General features: G+C 51.3%; 2 protein-coding genes and 1 long non-coding RNA gene across 6 annotated transcripts in view; 1 reads left to right on the forward strand and 2 right to left on the reverse strand.

The window, feature by feature from the left end:
* LOC103691765 (uncharacterized) overlaps nt 1–1,058 on the reverse strand; it is a 13,776-nt gene extending 12,718 nt beyond the window's left edge. The window contains exons 1-2 of the long non-coding RNA XR_015684244.1: nt 996–1,058; nt 162–521 (exon numbers count right to left, since the gene is read on the reverse strand). This is a non-coding gene — a long non-coding RNA (uncharacterized LOC103691765). The remainder of the gene's footprint in view (nt 1–161; nt 522–995) is intronic.
* Nucleotides 279–18,174, forward strand: Pomt1 (protein-O-mannosyltransferase 1). 3 transcript variants are annotated; one of them, XM_087654789.1, is made up of 21 exons: nt 288–402; nt 1,027–1,178; nt 3,699–3,805; nt 3,939–3,989; nt 4,966–5,112; nt 6,163–6,274; nt 6,841–6,906; nt 6,993–7,086; nt 7,522–7,677; nt 8,463–8,593; nt 8,924–9,019; nt 10,436–10,528; nt 11,486–11,582; nt 13,536–13,628; nt 13,862–13,982; nt 14,310–14,407; nt 14,906–15,019; nt 15,887–16,013; nt 16,874–17,051; nt 17,423–17,643; nt 17,768–18,174. In XM_087654789.1, the coding sequence occupies exons 1-20, from the start codon at nt 367–369 to the stop codon at nt 17,595–17,597; spliced, it is 2,244 nt and encodes a 747-aa protein (XP_087510915.1). In that variant the 5' UTR covers nt 288–366; the 3' UTR covers nt 17,598–17,643; nt 17,768–18,174.
* On the reverse strand, nt 18,172–24,030 carry Uck1 (uridine-cytidine kinase 1). 2 transcript variants are annotated; one of them, XR_015683095.1, is made up of 7 exons: nt 23,834–23,994; nt 23,510–23,669; nt 22,484–22,580; nt 22,194–22,336; nt 22,010–22,104; nt 19,767–20,054; nt 18,172–19,363 (listed from the first exon to the last, which is right to left on the reverse strand). XR_015683095.1 is itself a non-coding variant. In NM_001107831.4 (7 exon segments), coding segments are annotated over 7 exon segments (852 nt in total). In that variant the 5' UTR covers nt 23,960–24,030; the 3' UTR covers nt 18,172–19,181.
* Nucleotides 24,031–26,982: the final 2,952 nt, after the last annotated feature.

Consider the following 26,982-nt stretch of genomic DNA (forward strand, 5'->3'; position numbering starts at 1 on the left):
AAAGCGCTTACCCCTGCCCTTCAGCCAGCGTGCTGCGTAACGAAGTCGCTGAAGTAGACGCATGGCCTGAAACGGAGCGCTCCGAACATGTGAACAACTTGTCGAAACGCGCTGTGCTTTATTTAAAAGGGCAAAGGAAACCCTAAGGCCAGGACACTCACCAGCTGCCACATTCAAGGCGGTTGAATTCGCCGCCCATGCGCGCCGCTATCTTCGCGCTCCAGCTGCGCACGCGCACTGCGGGCCTGTAGGCCGCGCAGGCAAAATTAGTTGAGCGTCGAAAAATTAGTTGGGCGCTCCGGAGTAATCGAGCAGCCTCTCCCCCAACGGTCGAACCAGCTTGGCGGGTTGCAGGCCTGGCTCCACATGGGGAACCGCTCAATGGGACGCGAAGATACGCTTGTAGGTTTTGGAGTGCCGGATTCGAGAGCCCTGCTGGGGTCTGGGATCCGGCCTGGGAGCGGCGTGCTAGGGTCGGCAGATGTTCCGATCCTGGCCGAGAAAGGCGGTTCCGGGGTGTCCTGTGGGAAAAGAGCCGGGGTGGGCAGAACTGTAGAGAAAGAACGGGCTCGGGGCACAAGCAGCTCTAGGAGGAGAGGAATGCCGCCAAAGTAGAGGGGAAGTCCATCCAGATCACTGGGTTATGACGGTGCTCAGAGCTCCGGCCTCAGGGTTTTAGTTTTCAACCACACTGGGAAGGCACAAGAGAGGCCACATCATTCATTAGCAGCCTTGTTCCTAGCAAATGCCCAGCAGGTGTTTATGGAATGACTTGTAGAAGTTGAGTGTCCAGTTCTGAAATTCTTGAATTCGCCCCTCAAATGTTTTTATGTGTAGCATGTGGTTGAACACAACTGTAATTCTCCAACAGGTGTGTTCTAGAAGAGTCCTTCTGGCTATTAACCTAACCCACTATGCTGTAATTCATCTCGGTGCCAGGCCGCTTTGGAATCCTGTAGCCTCTTTTGAACCTTTCCCGGCTGCTATCCACTTACTTTTAATGGTAGTTCTTCCCGTCTTTTCCAGGGTGTCCTCCCGAGCTTGCTTTTCTGCAAAATGTTGAGATTTTTGAAACGGCCTCTAGTGGTGACTATTGACATCAATTTGAATTTGGTGGCTCTGACTGTCCTGGGACTACTTACCCGGTTATGGCAACTCTCCTACCCTCGGGCTGTGGTGTAAGTAGAGGTGGGGGAGGAGAGTAAAAGATCCAAGAAGCAGTGCAATTAGTGATGTGAATCACCTTGCTATACAGTGCAAAGGAGAAAGATTCTGGGCCTCTTGGTGATGGGTGTTTTAGCAGTGCATTGCTCAGGATTCTCTAGAGTAACGACTTAAGAATAACACTCTATGCATGTGTGTGTGTATGATTTATTGGAACTACAACTTACTGACTGCAGTCCAGCTAATCCAACAATAGCTGGCAGTGAATGGAAAGTCCAGGAATCCAGTAGTTGCCGGGTCCACAAGACTGGAAGTCTCAGCTGGTCTTCAGTATACTCTGGAATCTCAAAAAAGTAAGGCTCTAGTGCCAGTAAAGGAATGGACTTGCTAGCAAGGCAAGGGCAAGGCTCAGAGCAAAAACTTCCTACTTCTGTGTCTTTACATAGACTTTTCAGCAGAAGATGTGGCCCAGATTAAAGGTGTGTCTTCCCACCTCAAGATCTGGATTAATCCTGTGTGTCTTCCCACCTCAAAGGTCCAAACTAGAAGTGGATTCACCTACCTTAACCAAGCAAAAGATCTCTCATAGATGTACACTTCTGGATTGTAGTTCATTCCAGATGTGGTCAAGGTGAAACCAGAAATAGTCATCACAAGCAGTGTAGGTGTGGGACCCGTTTTTCCCCCAGAACAACCCCTGGAGTATAAACATTTTAGGGCTTGCCCTGTAGGACTGCAGTAAGAAAGGCTTGGTCTGTCAGTTTCCTTATACAGTTGAAAGGTGGCAGTTTGGGGCTGGGGATTTAGCTCAGTGGTAGAGCGCTTACCTAGGAAGTGCAAGGCCCTGGGTTCGGTCCCCAGCTCCGAAAAAAAGAACCAAAAAAAAAAAAAAAAAAAAAGAAAGGTGGCAGTTTGATGAATTGGTTCATAAGGGGAAATGTACTATTATAATTGAGAAGGTATATATTAACTAATACAGGTATTCTCTTTTACTTGTTTTTTTTTTTTTACATTATTTATTATAGATGAATACACTGTAGCTGTCTTCAGACACACAAGAAGAGGGCATCAGATTCCATTACAGATGGTTGTGAGCCACCATGTGGTTGCTGGGACTTGAACTCAGGACCTCTGGAAGAGCAGTCAGCGCTCTTAACCGCTGAGCCATCTCTCCAGCCCCCTCTCTTTTACTTGTTATAGGTGTCAAATATATACATGGATAGAATGATGGTGCCTCAGCAGCCCCTTATAGTAGATTAATTTGAAGCAAATCCTAGACATATTTATGATTAATTCACTATATACCTCTGAAAGATGAGAATTATTTAAGTGTGTGTGTGTGTCCATCCATCCATCCATCTGGGTGCATGTGCACATGTGTCTTCAGACCCAGAAGAGGGTGTCAGATCCTCTGGAGCTGAAGATCCAGGTCTTTGAGATCTGCCTGAGTTCTGAGACCTGAAGCCAGGTCCTCTGTAAAAGCAGCACATGCCTTAACCACTGAGCCATCTCTCCAGCTCCAAGATGAGGATTCTTGAAAACAAGGTAGTGCTGTCACACCTAAGACCTGATGTCTCATAATCTGCAGAAGCTTAGGTGCCGTTCTTCCTCCCCCATTCGCCACCATCAGATCTTTAGTCTGCTCCAGTCCACAGCTGTAGAAAGGTGCTAGTGGCCAGTGAGAATATAAGGTGGAATTAGCCTCAGGAGCTTGGCTGACCCATACCTGAGGCACAAGCTGTGGGGAGGGCCGGGGAAGAGGCTCAGTGGCTAAAGCACTTGCTATACACGCGTGAGGACCAGAGTTGAGATCCTAAGCGCACGCTCACATGCCATGTGGGTGGCGAGCTCCATCTGTAATCCCAGCGCACTGCCCGCTCAGCCAGGGAGTCCCTGCAGCAAGCCAGCCAGCCAGACTGACAAGCTCCAGACAGAATGAGTGTCTCAGTGTCACAGACACACTTCACACAGTGAACATGCATACACATAACCGCCTGCAGATCACATACACGTTCATACAGGGGGAAAAACACTAGAGAAAGAAAGAGGCTTTACCGAAGGCATGTATCCCCAGTGCTCCCTGGGCTTGGTGAATTCCCACTGCGTTCCTACGGGTTAAAATGGTACTATGTGTGTCTTAGTGTTTGGGGGACAGAAAACAATCAGAGCAAAGGATCTGACCATGGCTCTTCACTTACCTGAAGTCGGCTGGAAACCTGAGGTTTTATCTTCCTGCCTGTGCTTACAATTAAGATTTCGAAGGGGCTGGAGACACGGCTCGGTACTTACAAGCGCTGGTGGCTCTTACAGAGGACCCGGGTTCCATTCCCAGCATCTACTTGGGACTCACAACTGCCTCCAAATCCAGTTCCAGAGGACCTGATGCCCTCTTCTGCCTTCTGCGGACACTGCACTCATATGATGTACAGACATACCGGCAACATACCCATACACAAAAAATAAATATTTTTAAAGCTTGAATAACAGTTAAGTTTTCTAGTTGGATATAAAGGAGGTTTTGTGTTTGTTTATAGTTTTGATGAAGTGTATTACGGGCAGTACATCTCCTTTTACATGAAGCGTGTCTTCTTCCTGGATGACAGTGGACCACCGTTCGGCCATATGCTGCTAGCCTTAGGAGGTAGGTAAGAGAAACAGCCAGGGCCTTTGAGGCCCTGGAATATAGTAAGCTTATCAAGTAAAATTTCTCAAGGGTACAAATCATGTCTTGTTTCACACCTTGTTTTGTCCATATTGCAAATTTTTTGTTTTAGGTTGGCTAGGAGGATTCGATGGGAACTTTCTGTGGAACCGAATTGGAGCAGGTAAGGATTTTAACTCTCCTTATGACTACACCTGAATGAATCTATGGTGTCCATCAAAGACCCAACACCTTTTACTGATCCAAACCAGGATACAACTGGTTATTTGGGTACGGGTGAGCATCTGGTTAAAGGGGCTGGAGAGATGGCTCAGCAGTCAAGAGCACTGACTGTCTTCCCAGAGGACCAGGACGTGATTTCTAGCTCCCACACGATGGAGTACAACCACTGTAACTCCGGTTTCGGGGAGTTTGCCACTTTCTTTTGGCCAGGTATGTACAGTCATATGTGCAGACAGAACATCCACGTACATAAATAAGACTTAAAAGGAAAGAAAAGTCTGCGTAAAGTTTTAAGTGCTTTGTGCTTTAATTATTTTATCCCGTCTCTTGGCGCATGCCTTCTGTGGCATTTGGTAACATTGTCTCTCATATGTATAAACTTTGTGGCCATAACATTTTTTAGAGCTTCTTGGGGTATGTATGCTAGATAAGCAGTAATTTCAGAGTCATTCCTCATCATATCCATGCTTGGTGAGATCTGGTGCCTTGACAGCAAAGCTGATTTCAAAGCAGTTCGGGCGGATGATCATTGATGTTTACTATGCAGAGAGGCTGAGGCAGGAGGATCACCTGAACTCAGGAGATTGATACCCTAAGCAGGGTCTCACCATGTAGTCTTGACTAGTTTGGAACTTGCTATGTACACCAGGCTGGCCTTGAACTCACAACAATCGTCCTGCGTCTGTCTCTCAAGTGCTGGGATTTAAGGTGTGCATCACCATTCCAAGTGGTGAAACCCAGTCTCTGAAAACCACCCACCACATAAATTCCAAAGCTCATTTTAAAGACTTTACCCCAAGGTCCCACCCTCAGTAGCTCATGTGCCTCCCAGTTTTATAAGGTTGCATTTGCAAGTCTGTGAGCTTCTGTGTGTCAGTAGGCAAGCTCTCAGCTCTGCTATGTGATTCCTTTTCCAGAATACAGTAGCAATGTGCCTGTATGGTCCTTACGCCTGCTGCCGGCGCTTGCTGGGGCCCTGTCAGTACCCATGGCCTACCAGATAGTGTTGGAGCTCCACTTTTCCCACTGCACCGCCATGGGAGCCGCCCTGCTGATGCTCATTGGTAAGCCTGGGGTCGGTGCCCACCTGCCTATGCCAGAGTACAGGGAAAAAAATCCAAGTACTTAGTGGCATTTCAACATGAGCCTTAGAGAGTAGTGCCTGGTGGCAGTGTGTGTACTGCTCTAGTGAACACATCTGCCTCATCCAGATTCCAGATGTGCTGCCCTCTCTGATGTAGGATTGATGGGCTGTGAGGTCAGACGATTTTTGGAAGTAGAAACGTGGCCATGGTAGCATATTAAAAGTGGGGGCTGCCAGACAGGGGGACACCTTGGCATACACATTCACACAAGTACACACAACACACACACACACACACACACACACATACACACACGTATTTTTTTTTTAATTATAATACCTAAAGAAAATAGCCCTGTGCTTGGGGATGTAACATAGTGATGGCCCTGGTTCATCCCCAATACAAAAGCAAACAGACCCCATGCTGGTTCATGCTAGGCCTATAATTCCAGCACTGGAAGCCTGAGGCAGAAGAGCCTTGAGTGTGAGCTCAGCCTGGGCAATACAGCAAGATTATGTCCTCCCACCCCCACCCTCACCCCCTTTTTTTTTTTGTCAAAACTTCCTTCTGTACCAACTACATGAAAATTTTCTTCTTGGTGACTGCAGAGGTAGCTCAGAGGTTGAGAGCACTTACCGGCCTTGTAGAGGACCTGAGTTTGGTTCCTAGCTTCCGAATGGTGACTTACTAACTCCAGTTCTAGGGAATTCAATGGCCTCTTTTGACTTCCACAGGCATTCACATACATACATGTCAGTAGAACGCATACCCATAAGATAACTCGTTGCTCCCTTAACAAGACAATAAAGTAACTGTGCTGTTTACATTGTATTAGGGACTTCAGGTTATCTGTAATGCCTTAAAATAGGCAGCAGCATATGTGGAAAGTTTTATGCACATCCCGACTTTGTATAGACAGAGACTGGCATCCTCAGAGGCTGGAGACATGGCTGTGTGCCCCTCTGGGACTGGTTCTGTATTCACAGCAGCCTGGGCTGCTCCGTGCTGACAGCTGTTTGTCTCTGACAGAGAACGCCCTAATCACTCAGTCCAGGCTCATGCTGTTGGAATCCATACTGATATTTTTTAACCTCTTGGCCGTGTTGTCCTATCTGAAGTTCTTCAACTCCCAAACACACAGGTATGGAAAGTGAGACACACTTTTCTTGTTAAGAGGAAAAAAGGATTCCAGGTTGTTTTTTCCTTCATTGTTTTTCTTTTTTTCAGAGCTGGGGATCGAACCCAGGGCCTTGCGCTTCCTAGGCGAGGGCTCTACCACTGAGCTAAATCCCCAACCCCCCTTCATTGTTTGAGTCAGGGTCTGAGGGCAGAGCCCTAGCTGGCAGCCATTCCCCACCTCAGCTTCCAAAGTGCCGGGGTTACACGGTGTGCCTGCACCTAGCTCCGGGTGACTTTTGTGTTTTCGTCTTGAGGAGTGGCTTACAGAATGCCTTTTGGTTGACCCAAAACCCTTGGTTCCGTAAATAGGTCCATCCCTTTTTAACTTTAACCGACAGGAAATTTATTTTGCTGACAAAAAGAAAAGTTCTTCTGAGACCCAAACGGGGGAGGGAGCTCTTTCTATTGTCGCTGGTACCTAGTAGGATTGGCCAATGTGAGACTGCTCAGACAAGCTCGGAGCCCCAACCTGTGGGCTGAGTCCTGTGACTACTTCCTTGTTCTTCTGTTTTCTCCTGTTTTGTCCAGCCCTTTCTCAGTGCACTGGTGGCTGTGGCTAATGCTGACCGGAGTCTCTTGTTCCTGTGCGGTTGGGTGAGTTAGAGCCCCCGACTTGGATAGCATTCTCCCTGACTGTGGGCTTGTCTGCCTTGGAACCTCATTTCAGTTGTCTTTTTCAGGATCAAGTACATGGGCATTTTCACCTACTTGCTCGTGCTCAGCATTGCAGCTGTGCATGCCTGGCACCTGATCGGAGACCAGACCTTGTCAAATGTAGGTGTCACGTCAGAGCCTCGCGAGGCTGCGGTATTTGGGGATGGGGTGTGAAGCTGTCCTAGGGAGTAGGTGGCTTAAAGAAGTGGGTCCTTGGGGCTGCAGAGATGGCTCAGCAATTCCAAAAGTCCTGAGTTCAATTCCCAGCAACCACATGGTGGATCACAACCATCTGTAACGGGATCTGATGCCACCTTCTAGTGTGTGAAGACAGCAACAGCGTACTCATCAACATAAAAGAATAAATAAATCTTTAAAAAAGAAAAGACGTGGATCCTCAAGGCTACAGGAGGTGGGAGGGAGTAGGGAGGCTCATCCGCAGCATCCGCATGGGAGACAGGGCTTCTCAATTCCTTTCCCTAAGCCTCCATGCAGTATCTGGAACCAGTCCCACGGCTCTGCAGATAGAAAGAGCTATTGTCTCACTCCTGGCAGATCTGCGTGCTCAGTCACTTGCTCGCCAGAGCCGTGGCTCTGCTGGTCGTCCCGGTCTTCCTGTACTTACTGTTCTTCTATGTCCACCTGATGTTGCTCTACCGCTCTGGGCCCCATGACCAAATCATGTCCAGTGCCTTCCAAGCCAGCTTGGAGGTAAGAAACCTTTCAGAACAAAGATAGTCAGGCTCAGAATGTCCATTTAAGCAGGTCTGTAGCCCTTAGGTGGTTTTAAATAACCAAATGAGCAGATAGCAGGCAGATAAAATAAAAAGACAGTGTCACCTGAGCAGTGCAGCAAAGATCAAGGCACAAAACAGCCACTTTCATTCTCATTTTTTATTTGTTTGTCAAGGAATGGTTTCTCAGTGTAGCCCTGGCTGTCCTGAAACTCACGCTATACATCAGGTTAGCCTTGAACTCAGATCTGCCTGCCCCCGCCTCCTCAGTTTGGGATTAAAGGTGTTTGGCCACCACCAATCGGCCCATATTGTTAAAGGAATTCTGAAATATTGATTGTGTGGGAATACTGCTTTCATAGCCTGACTTGCAGTTAAACACCTCATGAGATAGACTCAAGCCTGGCGCCCATTACACTGATTAGCTACAGTACCCTGGTCTCATTTCCTCATCTCTTAGACCTGTGGCTGGCCGCTCTCACAGCATAGATACCCGTGTAAAGAAGGTGTGGTGGGAATGCCTGGCCAGGGAACACACGCCCATTCATGGTTTAGTTCAGCAGGACCCAAGTCAATGAGAGTTAGTTACAACTAATATGTGGTCATCTCTGCTACTGCCCACCTGTCACCAAGGCCAGCTTAGGAGACGGCACCATAGCAAGGGCAGCTGCCGCCGAGCCTGACTCCTCTTTCTGGCTTTGGATCCACGGGGTAGGATGATTTGTCTCTTGAGCTCATCTGAGACTTTTCTATTTGTCTTAGGGAGGACTAGCCCGCATCACCCAAGGCCAGCCCCTAGAGGTGGCCTTTGGTTCGCAGGTCACTCTGAAGAGCGTCTCCGGCAAACCCTTGCCCTGCTGGCTTCATTCGCACAAGAACACCTATCCCATGATGTAAGGAAAGTGACCATTTAATTCGCAATCACAAATGATTTGCTTTCTCCCAGTTCTTGCTAAGAGCTGTCATTTCCTGAGAGACAAAGGCAGCAGGGCCTTTGTGGTGTACTGGGTGGAACACTGGGCGGGCTGTGGCATGCTAGCCACGCCTCCTCCATGCCAGCCACGCCTCCTCCAGTGCATTGCAGCGCTGACAGTGGCTTTTCCATGTTCTCTGGCCCTGTACTGTTGGGTAGTACATCCTGCTGGGTGGGCTACAGAGACCAAGGCCACTCGAGGATCTTGGCTGCCCGCCTCAGGTGCCTTCTCTGTTGACATCTTACACAGATATGAGAATGGCCGTGGCAGCTCCCACCAGCAACAGGTGACCTGTTATCCCTTCAAAGACATCAATAACTGGTGGATCGTCAAGGACCCTGGACGGTGAGTGTGGCTCCATCCGAGCTCACTGCCCAGCATGACTGACTCCCAGGCCTTCTTTTCATAATTATTCCCTAGCTAGAGACCTCTTTCCCCCAGAGCTGAAGTGCCTGCTGCGAGCTATTAATGCCAGGCCAGGGCCAGGCTGGGGTCCTCAGTGACCTGCCGCAGCTTCTCTCAGGAATTGAGACAGGATCCAAGGTCTGCTCCCCTCAAGAGGACCTAGTGTGGGGGCCTCTCTGTGATCTTTTGGAGCCCTAAGGAGTCTGCCTGTCAACGAGATTCTTTATCCTTATTTTTTTTAAGATTTATTTATTTAATGTATATGAGCACACTGTTGCTGTCTTCAGACACATACCAGAAGAGGGCATCAGATCCCATTACAGATGGTTGTGAGCCACCATGTGGTTGCTGGGAATTGAACTCAGGCCCTCTGGAAGAGCAGTCAGTGCTCTTAACCGCTGAGCCATCTCTTTAATTTTTTACCAGCATTCAGCTTCGATCCCTTACTCCGATGCCAGCAGGGGCAGCCTCTGGGAGGCCTTACACTAGTACTTTCCTTCCCTTGTCCTGGCCCTCTGGACTCTAGTCCTGCCCTCTACCATAACCTCCAGGGGTGCCCTTACTACCTCCAGGCACTTGGCCAGCTTGCCAAGAATGTGAAGGCTGGATCCTTTGGGGAGACCTCCTAAGCCAGGCCACCCAAAGATGTACCCTCCTCTCCTGTCTTTTCCCCAGGCTGGCCTGTGTGTGATCTCATATGGTTGCTGGCTTGGTTCGCATATCTGCCTGTCTTTTTCTGACTCACTGCAGAGAGTGAGGCCACCCTGACCCTGACTGGCTGTCTAGCTGTTTACCCAGCCCTGGTCCAGCACTAGACACTTGATCAGTTCTAAGGGTTTGGGTGGCTTTTCTGCTTGTTTGGTTTTGTTTTTATCTTTATTTTTCTTGTTGTTTTTGAGGTAGCGTCTATCCCTGTAGCCAAGCATTGCCTCAAACTCTCAGGTCTCTTGCTTGAGCCTTCCAAGCACTAGGGTAGCCGGTGTGCCCCTCCTCATCCAGACTGATAGGGTCTTAATATTTATTTGTATTTGTATGTTTTCTGAGGTATATAAAAAGTGTGCTGTCAACATGAGGGTTGGGGGGCACGTCACTTAGTGTATTCTTCATGGACAGTGTGACAGTGGCAGATGGCATCACAGTTGGCAATTTGGAGAGTGACCTTAGGTTGATAAGTGTTAAATGATATACAAGTGCCTTGATTCTATAGAAAGTCACATTGGGGACGTGCACTCCCAAGTGTCTGCTGCTGGGAGACCTCAGAGTCTCAGCATCCCATAGAGCTGATAGTAAGGGGCTGAGTGTCACCCTGACAGCACTGTATTCCTGAATGTCACCCTGACAGCACTGTCTTCCTAGACACCAGCTGGTGGTAAACAACCCCCCCAGGCCTGTGAGACATGGAGACATTGTACAGCTCGTTCACGGCATGACCACCCGCCTGCTTAACACGTGAGTGCTCCCCAATGCTGCCTCTGTCGGGGTCTCCTTCACTCTGCCTACATCGCACTCAGACTGTTTCCTCCCTTGTGACTTCTGCCTCCACTTCACTCCCACAGCTGCGTCAGGCCCATGAGAACACACAGTGGGCTTCATGCTTCTCTGCCCACAACCATCTAGTGACTCCTTCTGTTCTCCTGAGGCTCCTAGTGACCTTAATTAATGTCACCCCATCACTTGGCCTCCTTCTTAGATGTGAAGTAAGCAGCACAGTACCTCGGGGCTGTCCCACTCACTCTGCTGCTGGGATTTCCCTAAGGCCACCTTACCAGAACCCCTGCCTGGTTACTGTCCCTCTGATAGCTCTTACTCTGACACTTGCTCTGCCTGGCAGTCCGTCATCCACTGCTCGCTGCTGGGCCTCCTCAGTGCCTGGTGCATCCAGATGAAGTGAGTCCTGCCTGAATAGACTGGGGGTGACAGGCTGCTTGTGAACCACACAAAGGATCCTGCTCTCCCAGAGGGAGACCACTGTGCGTACACTCACGCAGGGCCAACAGTCCTGCTTTTCTGAGCTCTGCCAGACCACGGATACACCAGGGTCACTTCCTAGCCTCATACTTCCAGTCTCTGTGGTCTAAAAAGTGAGTGACACCCATTCAGTTGTTTGACATCAATCCTGGATACGCACAATCAGGCACTCCCTCAGACACTCCAAGACAGGTGGATCTGGGCAGTCCCTCAGTTGAGTCTTTGTTCTCAGGTGACTCTAGGCTGTGTCATGTTGAGCATTAAGCCTGCCTCAGAGTGGCCTACATCCCGGATCTGTGGCCTCTGTGGGAACTGCCTGTGCAGCCAGCTTCCCCGGCCTCAGCAGGCAGAGTGAGCAGGCTTTGTTTTCAAAGGCATCGTTTCCCCTTGATGACACTCTACAGAATAACTCTGTTCTGCTCTGCTCTGCTCTTCCAGGCATGATGTCGCTGCCCCGCTGAGCCCCCATTCTCAAGAAGTCTCCTGCTACATTGACTATAACATCTCCATGCCTGCCCAGAACCTCTGGAAACTGGTGAGCTCCATGCGGAGGACTGCAGGGCGGGGTGCAGCAGGGGCTCATGGCTGTGAGTGGGGACACCTGCTTCCTACCTCAGAGTACCCAGAAAGCCTCAAAGATAATGGGTTCAATGTAAACTGCGATAAGGAACTTTTATTTACAAAGCAAGTCTCAGATGTCCCCATGGGGAACAGTCACCTCAGGCTGAGAATCCTTTGGGCCCTCAGGCATGGATTGGGAAAGCTCCAAATGCTGGGTCTGCCCTGCGAGGGCCTTTCCGTTCAGGGCCAGTCCAGCTGGAGCTGCTTCCTGGACTTTCACTTTTTTACCCCCTGTTCTAGTTCTTTCTGTTGCTGTGCCAAAAGCAACTTAGAGAAGGAAAGGGTTAAACTACAGTCCATTCCTCTGTCAGTCAGGGCAGAAACTTAAGCTGAAACCATGGTGGAAACACTGGCTCACTCCCAGATTCAAGCTTTCATATACAGTCCACGAAAATCTGCCTAGGGAATGGAGCTGCCCACAGTGGGCTGGGCCTTCCAACATCAGGTAACAGTCAAGGTCACTCCCTCTCAAATATGCCAACAGGACAGTCTGATCTGGACATTCTCTCAGTTGAGATTCCCTTCTCAAATGACTCAGACTGTGTCACATTAATAATTAAAGCTAAGACCTCCTCCCACATGGCAGCCTCCCACCACTCCTATATCCCCTGAGAAGCCCTCAGCCAATTCTTACCCATAGTTAATAGGAGCACAAACAGTTTTCTGGTGAGGGACTTGGCCATTAGAGGGCAGTGCCTCTCTGGTGACAGTCACCTGCAACCCTTGCAGACTCAGGTCTCTTGGGAAAGTTGGCTGTGCAGAAAGAGTTCTGCCTCTAAGCCCATAGACTGGGGTCATTTCCAAGGAGAGGTCATACTGGCCTAGCTTCTGATTGGCTGCAGCAGCCCCAATTTCTCAGTTTCCCTCCCATTTTGGACCTCTCTACCTAGGTGGTGCCATTCCAGTTTGCTCCTGTACCCCTTGCTGGCTTCCTCAGCATGGGCCTGCGAGGACTACTCACCTCCACACATCTGACCCACCTAACCTGTTTTCACCTTGGATGTACCACACACATCCATGGGCCTTTCCATCCTCTGACTAGCCCTCCTGACTGGGCCTGCCTGATGACAGGCATGCGCCCCTAATCGTGGGAAGCCGTCCAAGGAGGAATGGCGCCAAGTCTCACTGACCTTCCTGCCAGCTGCTAATGGCTCCGCTGCTGACCCCTTCCCTGCCCCTTCCTGGCAGCCCTTTGAGTACCACTTACTACCCATCAAATAGAGCTTCCAGAAAGGGGAGCAGGCCACAGGAGTGGCTGCCTGGCCCAGGATATCTTCTCCTTGCTCAGCCTCTCGAGGTCTGTGGTGCTCATCAAGAGCCATGGTTGAGGAATCACAGGCTGTAACACAGTGCTCCCAGGCCAGGACCCTCCGTGAGCCGCTCTCAGAGATGGCATGACTCTAGAACTACCTTACACTGGCCAGATCGTCTAGGAAACATCCATGGTTTGGCTAGACATGTGTCCTCTTGTGACTGAATAGGTGCCTTTTGAGTCCCTGTGGGAAGTGCCTCCTGCAGCCTCAGAAAGGGACAGTACCCTGTGTCTGACTCAAGTGCTGTGGACTAAGGTGTATGGGCTCATGGAGGGTCTGTGCTTCCTTTGCTGGAGGACTCATCAGCTTAGGCCAGACCCAAACTGATTTGATAGCTGTGACTACTCTTCACTTACCTTAGGCAAGGGCCGAGAAACCATGGCGTCTGGTCTTTGGGTTGCCATTGAACACAGTCTGCAAAGGGATGGTTAACTGACTGGATGTGTTTCAGTTTATACTGGTTTATGGTGCTGGGGATCCAACCCAGGGCCTCACAAATGCTAGGCAAGTGCCCCACTACCAGCCCCCCAGGCTCACAGGATCTGTTTCTGCAGGACATTGTAAACAGAGAGTCCAACCAGGATACCTGGAAGACTATCTTGTCAGAAGTGCGCTTTGTGCATGTGAATACATCTGCCATCTTGAAGGTAAAGGGTAGCTAGCTCGCAGTATGCCTGTCAGGCCCAGCATCGCCCAGACTATTCCTGGAGCTGGTCAGGCCTGTGCTCACATAGGCTAGCTACATGATAAAGGTCACCCTGTGTTTTATAATACAGGCAGGGGGAAAGGAATCCTAGGAAGACCTGGGGCGGGGATCTGCTGACACATCAATGGAGTTAGCCAATTCTGTCACGCTCATTGTCTCTCTTGTTTTTACTAGCTGAGCGGGGCTCACCTCCCTGACTGGGGATTTCGGCAGTTGGAGGTGGTTGGGGAGAAGTTGTCCCTCGGCCCCCACGAGAGCATGGTATGGAATGTGGAAGAGCACCGCTATGGCAGAGGTAAGTCACTGAAGCTCTGGGTCTTGCAAGGCTACACCAGGGCAACACCTGCCTGAGGGACCTGGGTCCTCCATTCTACTCAGCTGAGTCCTTTGCACCGATTCATGAGTACATAAGGCGTTCGCTGAGGGCCTATGGAGAGGCTTGGGGAATGGCAAGTTCTGTATCCTGGGGTTCACTAGACCTGACTTGGCAGAGGAGTTTGGGGCATGGGAACCAAGTGGGATGATCCCATTTGGTGAGGTGTCCTGGATTGTGGGAAAGGCTGGTGGTGGCAGCTTCTGTCCTCAGCTCTTCAGCCTCTGTCTCTTCCTTGTCCTCTGTCAGGCCATGAGCAGAAGGAGAGGGAGCTGGAGCTCCACTCACCCACGCAGCATGATATCAGCAGGAACCTCAGCTTCATGGCCAGATTCTCGGAGTTACAGGTGACAAGTGACTGGTGGGACGTCCGTCCTTGCGTAGTGGGAGCTAACTTCTGTCCATGAAGACACGGTGTGCTGCTGAGCCCTGCAGGTCAAAGTCCTTGGACTTGGAACTTGAGACCGCAGCACCTAGTAGGTCAGGGCCAAGGAGGTGCTGTACCAGTGTGACATTGCAATAAAGTCAGGGTGTCTTCAGGCCTCCCACCAGGTCAAAATGGCCACATTCAACCAGCAGAGCCCTGGGTAAGTCGGGCAGACACTCAAGTCCATGGCACGATTCCCATCACAGTCTGAAGGGCAGATGCTGGAATCCGTGCAGTCAGGTCCCCAAACCAACAGCCCAGGTTAGCTTGCAATGCCCCTACCTGCAGCACTTGCTGACTGAACTTGGACTGGGCAGTTGGCATACAAGGAACAGTAGTAGTGTGGTGATGCGCCATGGCATCATGGCGGCTAAAGGCAGTGAGCACCCTCTGCAACCTGTGCTTTATTCTGTGGCAGTGGAAGATGCTGACGCTGAAGAATGAGGACTTAGAACACCAGTACAGCTCCACCCCGCTGGAGTGGCTCACGCTGGACACCAACATTGCCTATTGGCTGCACCCCAGGACCAGTGTAAGCGAGCTTGTGTGAGTCCAGTCTAGCTCCTGTAGGTGACCAGGGTTCCTCCAAGGCAAAGGCTCAGAACTTGCTTTTGTTTTGGACACTGGGCAGTCTAAGGCCTGGATTACTCATGGCCAAAGAGCAAGGCCTCCCTGTCCTGCTGCCTGTGGAGGGAAGCCCACGGCTGCCCTATTCTTGTCAAACCATTCTTGCATTTCCCCCCAACCCCCGCCCCCAACCACCCAGCCACTAAGCTGGCTGGCTCTGGTTCTGCTGCCCCTAGCCACAGCAGACCGGAAGCAAGCAGCATGGGGTTGCCTGGAAGAGTGCTGGGCATCTGCTCACTAAGTAAACACTAAGACTTCCCCAGCACATAGTAGAACTGAGCAACTCCCAGGGCTGCCCTGCAGCTGAGTGTGTAAGCATGGATTCTCTTCTGGGTGCGGCCTTCCTATGAATAGCCTCGTTGTTAAAAGAGGAACTCCAAGCCTGGCGGATCTCAGCTCAGGAGGTAGACAGGGATGGTATAGTTAAGGCCAGACTGAGCTGCTTAGGACATAATCTCAATGAGCTGGGGTTGTGGGTAGATCTGAGCGACAGTGTGTGCACAGCATACACAGAACTCTGGATTCCTGCCCAGTGCCCCAAATCTCCCTTACTCCCAACTCAGTTTTGACCGACAGGATGGAGTACATTGGTGCCTGTCTAGGGGACTGGCCCTGGGGACAAATTCACCCACATTTGTTGTCAGGCTATGGAGGCCCAGATGCACCTGTGTGGCTATGGACTCTGCCAGAGGACATTTGCTTTCTCCTGTGGCCACTGCTCTCTGCTTGGGGTGAGGGGCAGGTCGCCAGCCCTGACTGCCTGTGATTTCAGGCCCAGATCCACTTGCTTGGAAACATCGTGATCTGGACTTCAGCCAGCCTCACCACAGTGGCATACACCCTACTCTTCTTCTGGTACCTGCTCCGCCGTCGAAGGAACATCTGTGACCTCCCTGAGGGTTAGTGTCTCCTCCCTGGATGGGAGCACATTGTGCACTGTGACAGCCAACTTTACTAGGACCCGAGGCCCTGGGACCCCTGCTTTTACAGGTAGGGCCTGAAAACAACCTGTGGCAGTTAAGATCCACATCACAAGAACAGGGCAGAGGACAGAGCCTTAGTTCCAGGGTGCCTCCATGCACCAGAATCACTGGGGTGGATAAGGCACAGCAGCCAGCAGGAGGCTGATGGGCAGTGGCTGTGAGCAGCTGACAGACGCACTTGGAAAGAAAACCCCAGCAGCAGCCCCCGAAGGTTGCTGAAGGCAGTGTGATACCATGGCCTACAGTCTCTGTTCTCTTAGAAAACACTGTCCCTTCTTTCTTTTTTTTATAAAGATTTATTATATATAAGTACACTGTAGCTGTCTTCAGACACACCAGAAGAGGGCATTGGATCCCATTACAGATGGTTGTGAGCCACCATGTGGTTGCTGGGATTTAAACTCAGGACCTCTGGAAGAGCAGTCAGTGCTCTTAACCACTGAGCCACCCCTCCAGCCCCAACACTGTCCCTTCATTCTGGGCTGGATACAAATGGTATCTCTGTGGCTGCCTGAGGTCAGACAGTAGGATTCTTAGATGAAAACCACCAGGCCTTACAATGGTCATTAGTTAAGGTTGGCTGTGACCTCGCAGGGCCAGGTCTGACCTCATCCCCAGCTTGGAGCCTTGCAGAAAGGGTTGTCAAGACACAGGAGGAATCATCAGTGTCAGCCCCTTAGTCCTGGGGGTGGGTGAGGTGCCGAGGACAGTGTGTGACAGGAATGTGCCACTGCTAGCCCAGTGATGGAGCTGCTCTGAGATATACCCTCCCACAGATGCCTGGTCCCACTGGGTGCTGGCTGGAGCCCTGTGTATTGGCGGTTGGGCACTCAACTATCTGCCCTTCTTCCTGATGGAAAGGATGCTCTTCCTCTACCACTACTTGCCGGCCCTCACCTTCCAGATCCTGCTGCTCCCAATCGTCATGCAGCACGCCAGCGACCATCTGTGCAGGTGCAGGCAGTCGGCCTCTGGGCTGTGGAGCGGGGAGAGCTGAGCACTCAGAACAGCATCCGAGGACAGCAGCGGCTCACTGCGCAGACTTGGGATGTGGCAGATAGAATGCTTCTGATTAGAGCAGAGGACCTAATGTGGAGGGTGGGGGACACACCTCTGGCATTGAGGGTAGTCATGGCAAAGCCAAGGGCAGTGATGGGTTGTGTACAGTGTGTCCAAGCAGGTAAGGGTTGGGGGCACCCTAAGGAATGCACAGCTAAGTCCACAGATGTCAGTAGGCAGATAGCAGATTCCTGGGAGATGACCAGGCAGGGATGCTGAGGGGAGATGAGCCAGGCGCTGACCTCACTGTGCCCTGCCACCCACAGGTCCCAGCTGCAGAGGAATGTCTTCAGTGCCCTGGTGGTAGCATGGTATTCCTCTGCGTGCCATGTGTCCAACATGTTACGCCCACTGACCTATGGGGACACGTCACTCTCACCAGGCGAGCTCCGGGCCCTTCGCTGGAAAGACAGCTGGGACATTCTCATCCGAAAATACTAGAGACCCAGAACACAGAAGACAAGCACGCAGAACAAAAATCTCAAAGGTGTGTTTGTCTCCCACCAACAGAGGCCTCAGCAGGCAGGACTCCCTGGGCTCAGGAAGAGCTCCAGGAATGAATTCCAATTTCATCTCAAGAGCTCTGTTTGAAGTGATTTCTCCTCACACAGTGAAGAATGTGCCCAGCCACAGCATCACCCGTGAGGCCCAACTCTGACCAGTGTTTGAGCTGCCAGTGTAGGACTCACCTACACTACACCTAAGGCAGGAGGAGCAGCCAGTGAAGGAGTGAAGTCCAGGCCCCGCCCAGCTGTGCGCCCACCAATGGGGTCTTAGCTCTCTCCCGAGGCCCACAGTACTGCCACTCATTGTGTGCAGGTACAGCGGCCCTCTGTAAAGCCTGCTTGAAGAGCTGCCTTCACTCACACTGACTCCTCACCAATGCGACTCTAGAAATCCCTGGGAGACTGCACCATGCAGTCACCTGACTTCAGGGACAGGACAAGGTGTCCTCCACGTGGTTCCCTTGCCTTTAATTTGCCTTTCCTAATGTAAATAAAAAGGGACAAATTGATAATTTTTTATGTTATTTATTGATTCTCCCTCCAAAAAGGGGTTTCGGTTCAACAAAATCAGCACAACACTAACAGAAACCACCTCCTGAGAGCAACACAGCTCAGCTGCTGTGGTGAGAACCAGTTGTATTGAACAAGAAATGAAGTTGTAGTTAACAAGAAATGAGAGTCCTGGGCCATAGCTTGTGGCAATAGCCAAGGATACTTCCAAAACACGCCATCCCATGGGAGGGAAGACAAACTTGACAGCACAGGAGGGAGTGTGTGAAGCCAGGAGCTTGAGTTTGGTGTGCAGGAGACTAACTGGCCTTAGGCAGCCACGGTTGCCTGCCTCTGCACTCCAGGGCTCCCCTGCCTGGTGAGAGCCTGCCCCTGCATGTTAGCCATGAACTATGCCTAAGTGACTTGTACACAGACAGCCCCTTGGGCTCAAGGCTTCCTGCAGAATTGTGGAGACGCTGATCCAGGACCCTAGATAGAGTCATGTAGGCTCCTGCCTCAGGCTCCTCAGACTGAACCATAGCCCAGTGTTAGGTTGTAAAACTAGGTTCAGAGATCACAAACAGCCTTACACACACACACACACAAAAAGGATATCGAACATCTCTGCAAACTTCTGCAACACGTACACGGACCACATCACACCGGGAAGTACTTCCCTGGGGTTCACTGTCTTAACACCAGGCCAGCCAGTGCCTGGGCTGTTTCCACTGTTGCCCCATGTGTCTGTCCTGCATCCCTCGGGAAGCTGGCGCCATAGGCTTACTATGCTGTTTGGGACAGTGACCCACCCAGAGACCTGTGGCCTCCTCCAGCGAGAGGAAGCGGAGGACACCAGAATGCTCGGTCAGCATGAGTCTGCCCTCTTATGCAAGGAAGGCTTTGGTCCTGATGCCACCCAAGATCACACTAGAGGGATCCCTGACTGTGCTTTTAGGAGCCAGTAGTTGTCCCCCAGGCCCAGACCCTTTATCTGTCGGGTCTATGGGGAACCTACATATGCTGGTCCTCAATGGGGTCTGCTGCTAGACTCCAGGTGTGAGCGTTTGCCAGTGGCCAACACCCCAGGGTGGTCTCCTGGCTCCGGGAAGGTCCTCTTGTAGTTGCGCCCGTTGGGCCCTCCTCGGTGCCGCTTGCACAGGTCACCATTGAGGATGTCCTGGATGTGCTGCACGATCAGGTTGATGGCCACTGCAATGAGGCATGGGGAATGCTCAGCAGGCTCGCTCCCACCACCCCTGCAGCCTCCCCTCTCACCCCTACCCTGCAAAACACTCATGGTGCAAGAAAGCCACGGGGCCTTCTGGCCTCACATGGTGCTGTTCTGCCTCCCTGAGGTCTCAGCAGACAGAAGGCGCAGTAGAGCGTCCTGGCTTGGTCTGTGTGAGGGCTCATGTTGACTGAACCTAAAAGCACGTCTTAACAGCCTGACAGGCCCTGCCCAACAGCTCTGTGTGTTTGGAAAGTGCACATGAACCCAGGTCCCAGATAAAGAATGACTGGCCCTGTGCACACACTTGGTACCTCCATAGCCAAGGCAGGGGAGGGCACTCTGCCTGCTTCATGGTTTGGGTGCGGGCTGGGGTTTTCTTACCCATATTATCAACCCCTCGAGGGATGATCACATCAGCGTATTTCTTGGTCTGAAAGACACAGAAGGCTCTCTTGAGGCTGTTTCCTCCGGGGTCACTTCAAAGTACTCAGGAGCGGGATGAAAGGCTGGATGTTGGTGGCATTGGCAGATTGGGACAGCCTCAGATAGGTGAGAGATGGGGTCTCAACAGTGAAGGAGAAGATTAAGCCGGACTGAACCTGCAGGTGCTTGCCTGATTACAGCTTCACTGCTGCCCAGGTAGGTGACAACACCCACAGTTCCTGGCCTCTGAAATTGAGACTGAAGTTGCAAATGTCCTGTAGGAGCGAGCATGGCAGGACAAGAGCCTCGCCATGCCTGTTAACTAGCCCTGCACTTCATGGAGTCACGCATGGCACTTGGCACCCGCATGCTCTTGAGACTTAGTTGTTCTAGGCCAGTTCTAGGCAGACACTCCAGCAGACACAACTGAGAGCAGAGAAAGATCCTGAAGGAACCCTAGTTGAACCAGACAAAGCCCAGAGAAGGTGAGGGTATACTGTGGACCCAGGAGGGGTCCTGATGCTGTCAACCTGTAGGTTTGGGTCAAGGAGGCCTGGCCCCTGTGGTAGACACGTTGCTGTAGGCAATAGAGACCCTTTCCATGAAAGGCAAGAGCAGACCTGAGCTGTATCCACTGTGGCAGTACCATGGGGTGGGGTGAGGAGGGGCTGAAACCCACTCCCCTTCCCACCAGCCTGGGAAATGCTTTGGAGGGGCTGACTGGCTTGCATGATGGGAAGAGCTGAGTCAGAAAGTTGGGGATGTCAATGGTACCACAAGGATCAGGGACAGAGGAGGCAGCTGTCTGCTCAGGTCAGATGCAGGGTTGAGGTTTGCAGCCTTTCATCACCTACTCAGCAAAAGGCCCACAAGTGAGAGACTGCAATAGTTTGTACCTCACACATTAACACTTTCCAGAGGGGCTGGGGAGATGGCTCAGTGGTTAAGAGCACTGGCTGCTCTTCCAGAGGCCATGAGTTCAATTCCCAGCAACCACATGGTGGCTCACAACCATCTGTAATGGGATCCGATGCCCTCTTCTGGTGTGTCAGCGACAGTGTACTCATATACATAAAATAAATATAATGTCCTGGAACTCACTTTGTAAACCAGGCTGGCCTGGACCTCAGAAATCCACCTGCCTCTGCCTCCTGGGTGCTGGGGTTAGAGGTCCGTGCGCCACTACGGCCCGGCATAGTGGTTCACCTTAATCCCAGCACCCGGAAGGCAGCTCTTTCAATGGCCGCACATGGACTTATGCATCCTGTTTTCCTGGTCTGGTTCCTTCAGTTTTGGCCAGGGTAGGAGTGGGGGATCCTCTCCATTTTGGCTCCTTCACTTTTGGAGGGCGGTTTCTCCGTTTCCAGTTCCTATACTTTTGAGGAGGTGGGGGCACACGGTGGGTCTCTCCATTTATCTCTGGCTGGCCCAGAATGTACTATGTAGACTAAGTTGGCCTTGAACACACAGAGATCTTCCTGCTCTGGGATTAAAAGAATGTACCATGCCTGGCTTTTATTTTCACCTTTAAGGGATAAGATACTGGGGGCTGAAGACATGGCTCAGTTCAGTTCCCAGCACCCACATGGGGCAGCTCACAAGCACCTGTAACTCCAGGGCATCCAACACTCTCTTCTGGCTTCCATGAGCACACACACATGCACATAAACAAAGCCCAAATACACACACACACACACACACAAAGGCAAAATGCTATTACGTTTCTCTTTAAACCACAGCAATTTAACACCGAGTATGATGGCTTACACTTAACATCCCAGCACTCAAGACACTAAATGTAGAAGACTGTCATGATTTCAGAGCCAGCCTGGGCTACAATCCTGAGCTCCCTGAGACCTCACACCCTCCCTGAATTGGGTAGAGCCACAAATTCGCATGCCTCTAACTCCAGAAACATGAGATGTAAAAATAACAGACTCCTAATGGGAGTCCTCAGGGATCCGCGAGTCTGGTTCAGAGCGGCCCAGAGGACGGGGCCCTGGAGAAGCCATCAAGGCACCCACCAGCTAACGGCCAGTGAACAAAGTCCTTACAGAGAGGCAAGACATACAAACCAGACTTGGAGGGGAAGCCCATGCAGACACCCTGGGGTCTAGTCTGAGACACAGGCAAACAGTGTAGGCAGGGAGAGGTGCACAGAGCTGCCACCCATTCCATGTTTGAACGGATAGAAGAAATACCGGCAGGCAGAACTCCTCAAAGGCTGGTTTCACAAAGGCGGTGTACTGGGTGAGGATCTGCTCCAGGTCCCTTCCTCGCTGCACATCCCGGAGAACTATAGTGACAGGAATAAGGCACCACCATAAGCCCTCCTTGGGACCCGTGGAGGACCCCAAGCCCAGCCAGGGACCCAGAGGCCCTTACCTCTTCGAGACAGCCTAACATCGGAGTCTGTGTCCACAAAGAGGCGCAGGTGGAACATGTCCCGGATCTCCTGGGTGTAGAATACCAAGATGCCCTCGAACAGAACCACATCAGCTGGGTAGACCACAGTGGTCTCTGGTAACCTGCCAGGGAGAGGCCAGGCTAGGCCCTGCTTGATGGCCCACATTAGTAACAAGGGGCCTGACTGGAAGACAGTCCACAGAAACAGATTGCAATGGGACCCGCCACAAGACTGGGTGTGACATCCCTCCCAGGAGCTCCCTGCTTACCTTGAGTGGGTCACAAAATCATAGGTGGGGACCTCGACAGTTTTGCCTTCGACAATGTTTTTCAGGGTCTTGTGCATCAGATCATTATCAAAAGCATCTACATAACAGAAGAAGGCCAGGCTACCCAACTGCAGCAGACAGCAGAGGACTACCTCTGTCCAAGGTCAGCACAGCTGGGAGCCAGGGGTGCAGAGGACCCCACAGCACACCCCCCAGGATAAAGGTGTCCCACCAGACACTGGAACAAAGACTTTCTGATTGGCTAACACTGGGGGAAAGACGTGCCTTGAGCCTCTGCTGCTCTTCGTGTCTGGGAAAACAAAGTTAAGAGTCCTGTTCTCTGACCTTCCTGCGTCCCTAGTAAAGCTTAAACCTTCAGGAACACAGGCACCTTCCATACCAGGACGCTCCAAGGCCTGAGCCTCTGTTTCTACCACTGGCTTCCCTGAAGACTGACTACCCCCAGACAGTTTGGGGAATCCAAAGGTCAGGCAGGCAGTAGGGTGTACAAAGGGCCCCGCAGCAACAAGACGCCGGGCAGAGATTTCAACACATGGAGGAGTAATCCTAAAGACCTCTCAACTCTTCCTTCCTAAGCGGCTCTAGCCAAAGTCTTGAGTCACTCCAGGCCCACAGAATTCAGCAAATCCTAACCTAATGTGGGCCCACTACTTAGGGAAATGAGAGCTAAGTTTCATGGAGCCCCATTGCTGATGCATTCCAACACAATCCCCACCTTGGCAGTTGGTGTCCAGCACTTCTCTCAGTACAGCCTCGGTCCCGCACTTTGCATCCTACACACACATTCCTGGACAGCCTCCCGTGGCAGTCTGCACCCAGCAAACATCTGTGCGCCCTTGGTCTGGCAGCCTGCATCTCACAAACCTGTCGAAAGCCCTGATCCAGCATTCTGCATCCATACACACCTCTATATCTGTCTGGCTGTCTGCAATCTCTGTAGAGCCCACATCCCGCAGCACTCTATCCTCTACTCCCCACCTCTCCGGGCAGACATTCTCCAGGTACCTGGATGGTCAAAATTGTACTGTCCCTTCAAGGCCTTGGCCTTCTGCTCGGCTGTCAGAACCTTATAGAAGCAGTCCTGGCTCAGGATGACCAACTTGCGCTGCCGGCGGTCCACTTCGTTCTGCCCCAGCAGCTCCATGATCTTCTCACACACTGTTGACTAGGGATAGAAAGTGCCAAAAGTGGGCTTGTGCAGTGACCCGCCAGCCCCTAGGGGCGGCCCCTTGGCTACTAGCAACAGGTGCCGCGGTTGGGCCGGAGGCAATGGCGCCCCAACCTGCGGCCTGGCAGTCCCTCCGCGAGGCCCGGGCGCAGGGCGCTCACCTTGCCGCTAGCAGTGCCACCGCTCACGCCGATGAGAAACGGCCGCGGCTGGGGACGATCGGCCTCCGGCGCGGCGCTCTCGGAGCCGCCGCCTCCCGCCGAAGCCATCTCCGGAGCGGCTGACATACATCCACCGACTCTGCCTGCTCCCGCCAGGACCTAGGGGCGGACGCCGTACGCATCGCTTCCGGGGCCATAGGCGCATGCGCGCAGGAGGCACCGCCCTCCGGGCCTTGTCCCCGTAGAGCCTCAGGGACTGCAAAATGACCCTGTTACCTGGAGGCGGGACCTGGATGGGGCTGCACCTCCCGTTGAGCTGCACTCTCACATGCTAGACTATACCAAGGTCTCCAGCCCACGTACCTGTGAACACCTCCATTTCCCTAGCACAGCCGAGATCCTGTCACCCACAGGGTTAGGACCTTCCCTATGCTCTTCCCTATGTGCCTCCTGCCACAGATGTCCCTCCTCAGCTCCTTCAAGGTGAGACCATGTCATCCTGAGACACTTAGGAAGACTTCCCTCTCTCAGTATTTAAGTATCCTAAGAATCTGCTAGAATCTCTTGACTTTTAGACAGACTCTTATCACATAGCCATGGCTGCCTAACAGTACTCTGAAGCCCAGGTTAGCCTCAAACATGTGGCAATTCTCCTGCCTCAGCCTTTTGAGGGTGGGGATTACAAGCACACACCATCATGCCTGGACTCTCAAATCTTGCTGCCCGCCTTGAGCTGAGGAGCCAGCGCTCCACCAGCTCAATTGCTGTTACGTCAGCATGGACTTGAAACACTTAGCAGAGGCCTTAAGAAAACCACAGAGTGGCCAGAGCTCCTGAAAGAACCAGCCTCAGCCAGGCTGTTTCAATTTGTACCAGATGTTTCTATCATAAGCCTCTAGATGACCGTGCAACCATTCCACCCAGGCTAGAGTGGGAGCTGGACTAGCGCCCGGAAACTGACCATCCAAGGGACACTTGGGAGGAAAGACTGGGAGAAAAGGATTGGCCATCCCGAGAGAACAGGCTCAGACAGGCTTGTGGGAGTCAGGGAAGGAACATGAGACTCAAGACTGCATAGAACATCTATGTCACCCAGCTGTCCCTCATATCCTCATCTAGTCTTTGCTCATTTAACACCCAGTGCCAGTTTAGCTGGCCATTGGGGTCCTGGTCTGTTCTTGCTCTATGTCTGTTTCCCCACAGCTTCTTTCTGTTTTCTCTTTCCCAAAAGACACATCCTGACCATAGCTGGGGAGATTCCAGCTCAGCCTCCGGAGAGATAGAAACCCTTCTACATTGTTGGGAAGTCCTGCTGCTAAGGTTGAATGAAGCCTGCCGTTACTGGACAGCCCTGAGCTCGGTGCGAAACGGCAGACTCCCTTCGTCAGCCAAACCCCCATCTTCTCTGGGAGTTCCAGGATCCCACGTTACCTACCTGAGGAATGTCACTTAGTCCTGTGATCCTGAAATGCCACTCCATGTTAATGGGGCATCTGAGTACCTTAGCTTTCAGCCAATGACCTTTGCCCTGGATATTCTCACCCCTTCCCCAAAACAGTGTAGCCCCTGGTTCACCCTGAAAGTGTGTCCACACAAGCTGAGTCACTGAAGTTATTTTGTTGTCTAAGAAGCTGTGACACTGAGATCTCCGAAGGAAACCTCCCCCCTCCCTGGCATTTGCTGCCACACCAGGGCCCTGCTGACCCACCCGGTCTGGATTCTATACAGCCTTTTGCCCTTGGTGTGTACCAGAGTCTGTACAAAACACAGGAAAACACAGACTGCGGAACTTGGATCTGCTCTACCCTCCCCTGTTTGGTGTGTAGCAACATCTGGACACCACAAGGGAGGAAGTGGAAAAACAGAGCCACACATTATCTGGTTGCTTTCTTTCTTTCTATCTCTTCAGTCTACCTAGAGCCAAAACTCCTCCACCTTCTCCCCTGTAGGAGGGGGCTATAACTTTACATCCCAATCAGTACTCTTTCTCTACCAAACCAAAACTAACTGGAAGTCTTCCTTACAGTTTTTTCTTCCATTCTTTTCTTTGCACTCATGTTCTCAGCAAATATACATACATATATACATACATATGTTTGTATATACATTACACATATAAATATACATACATATACATATATACATATATGTATATATTATATATACATATATACACACATACATATATACATATACACATATATACATGCTACAATATACATATATACACGTATGTATATATACATTACATATGTATATATGTATATGTATGTATGTATGATCCATAGATCAATATTCTCCAGCTATCAGTGTCTTTGCTCCCTGAAATGATGGGTGCTTAAGGGGTGATTATTTTTCAGTTGATGATTACTGGATTCTCATAGTGTTAGCATTCTGACTAAGCTCCACCCCCACAGTTACCTGGCAACAGCCAGGTGTGCCTGAGACTATAAAAGGAGCTGCTTGCCCCACTCCTCACTCTCTTGCTCTCTTACCTTCTACCCCCTTTGTCCTATTCCCTTACCCCCTCTCTCTCCATGTGCTCATGGCCGCCTCTCCTCTGCACCCCATCCCCACCCCCTACTACCCTCTTAACTCTCCTCCCCATGCCCTGAACAAACTCTATACTACACCATCATCCTGAGGCTGGTCCCTCGGGGGAAGGGATGTCTCAGTCTGGGCCCACAGAGTCACCCCCTTTCCCATACCTCACCACACCTCCATAGAACATGTCTCCACTCTCTTTATCTTTTTATAAACACAGTCACATAGAAGGCCTGAGCGTTTGGTGACTGTCATCGTAGACAGTCCTCTACTCTTGGGAAGTCCTGGGGACTGAGCCTGGTTTCCTGAACATCACTTTCACCAAAGAAAATACAATCACAACCCAGATTGTCTTGAACACTGCAAACGTTTCCACTGAATAAAGAAAGGGAAATGACGGGGTTGGGGATTTAGCTCAGTGGTAGAGCGCTTACCTAGGAAGCACAAGGCCCTGGGTTCGGTCCCCAGCTCCGAAAAAAAGAACCAAAAAAAAAAAAAAAAGAAAGGGAAATGACATTTGAAAAAAAAAATTCTACCAATAATGCCAGCCCATAAAACATAACACAGGAAACACTAAAAATCAAGACATGTTTCTCCTCCAAACA

The sequence above is a fragment of the Rattus norvegicus genome, chromosome 3 (assembly GCF_021556685.1).
Source record: "Rattus norvegicus strain SHRSP/BbbUtx chromosome 3, alternate assembly SHRSP_T2T, whole genome shotgun sequence".
Taxonomy (NCBI): Eukaryota; Metazoa; Chordata; class Mammalia; order Rodentia; family Muridae; genus Rattus; species Rattus norvegicus.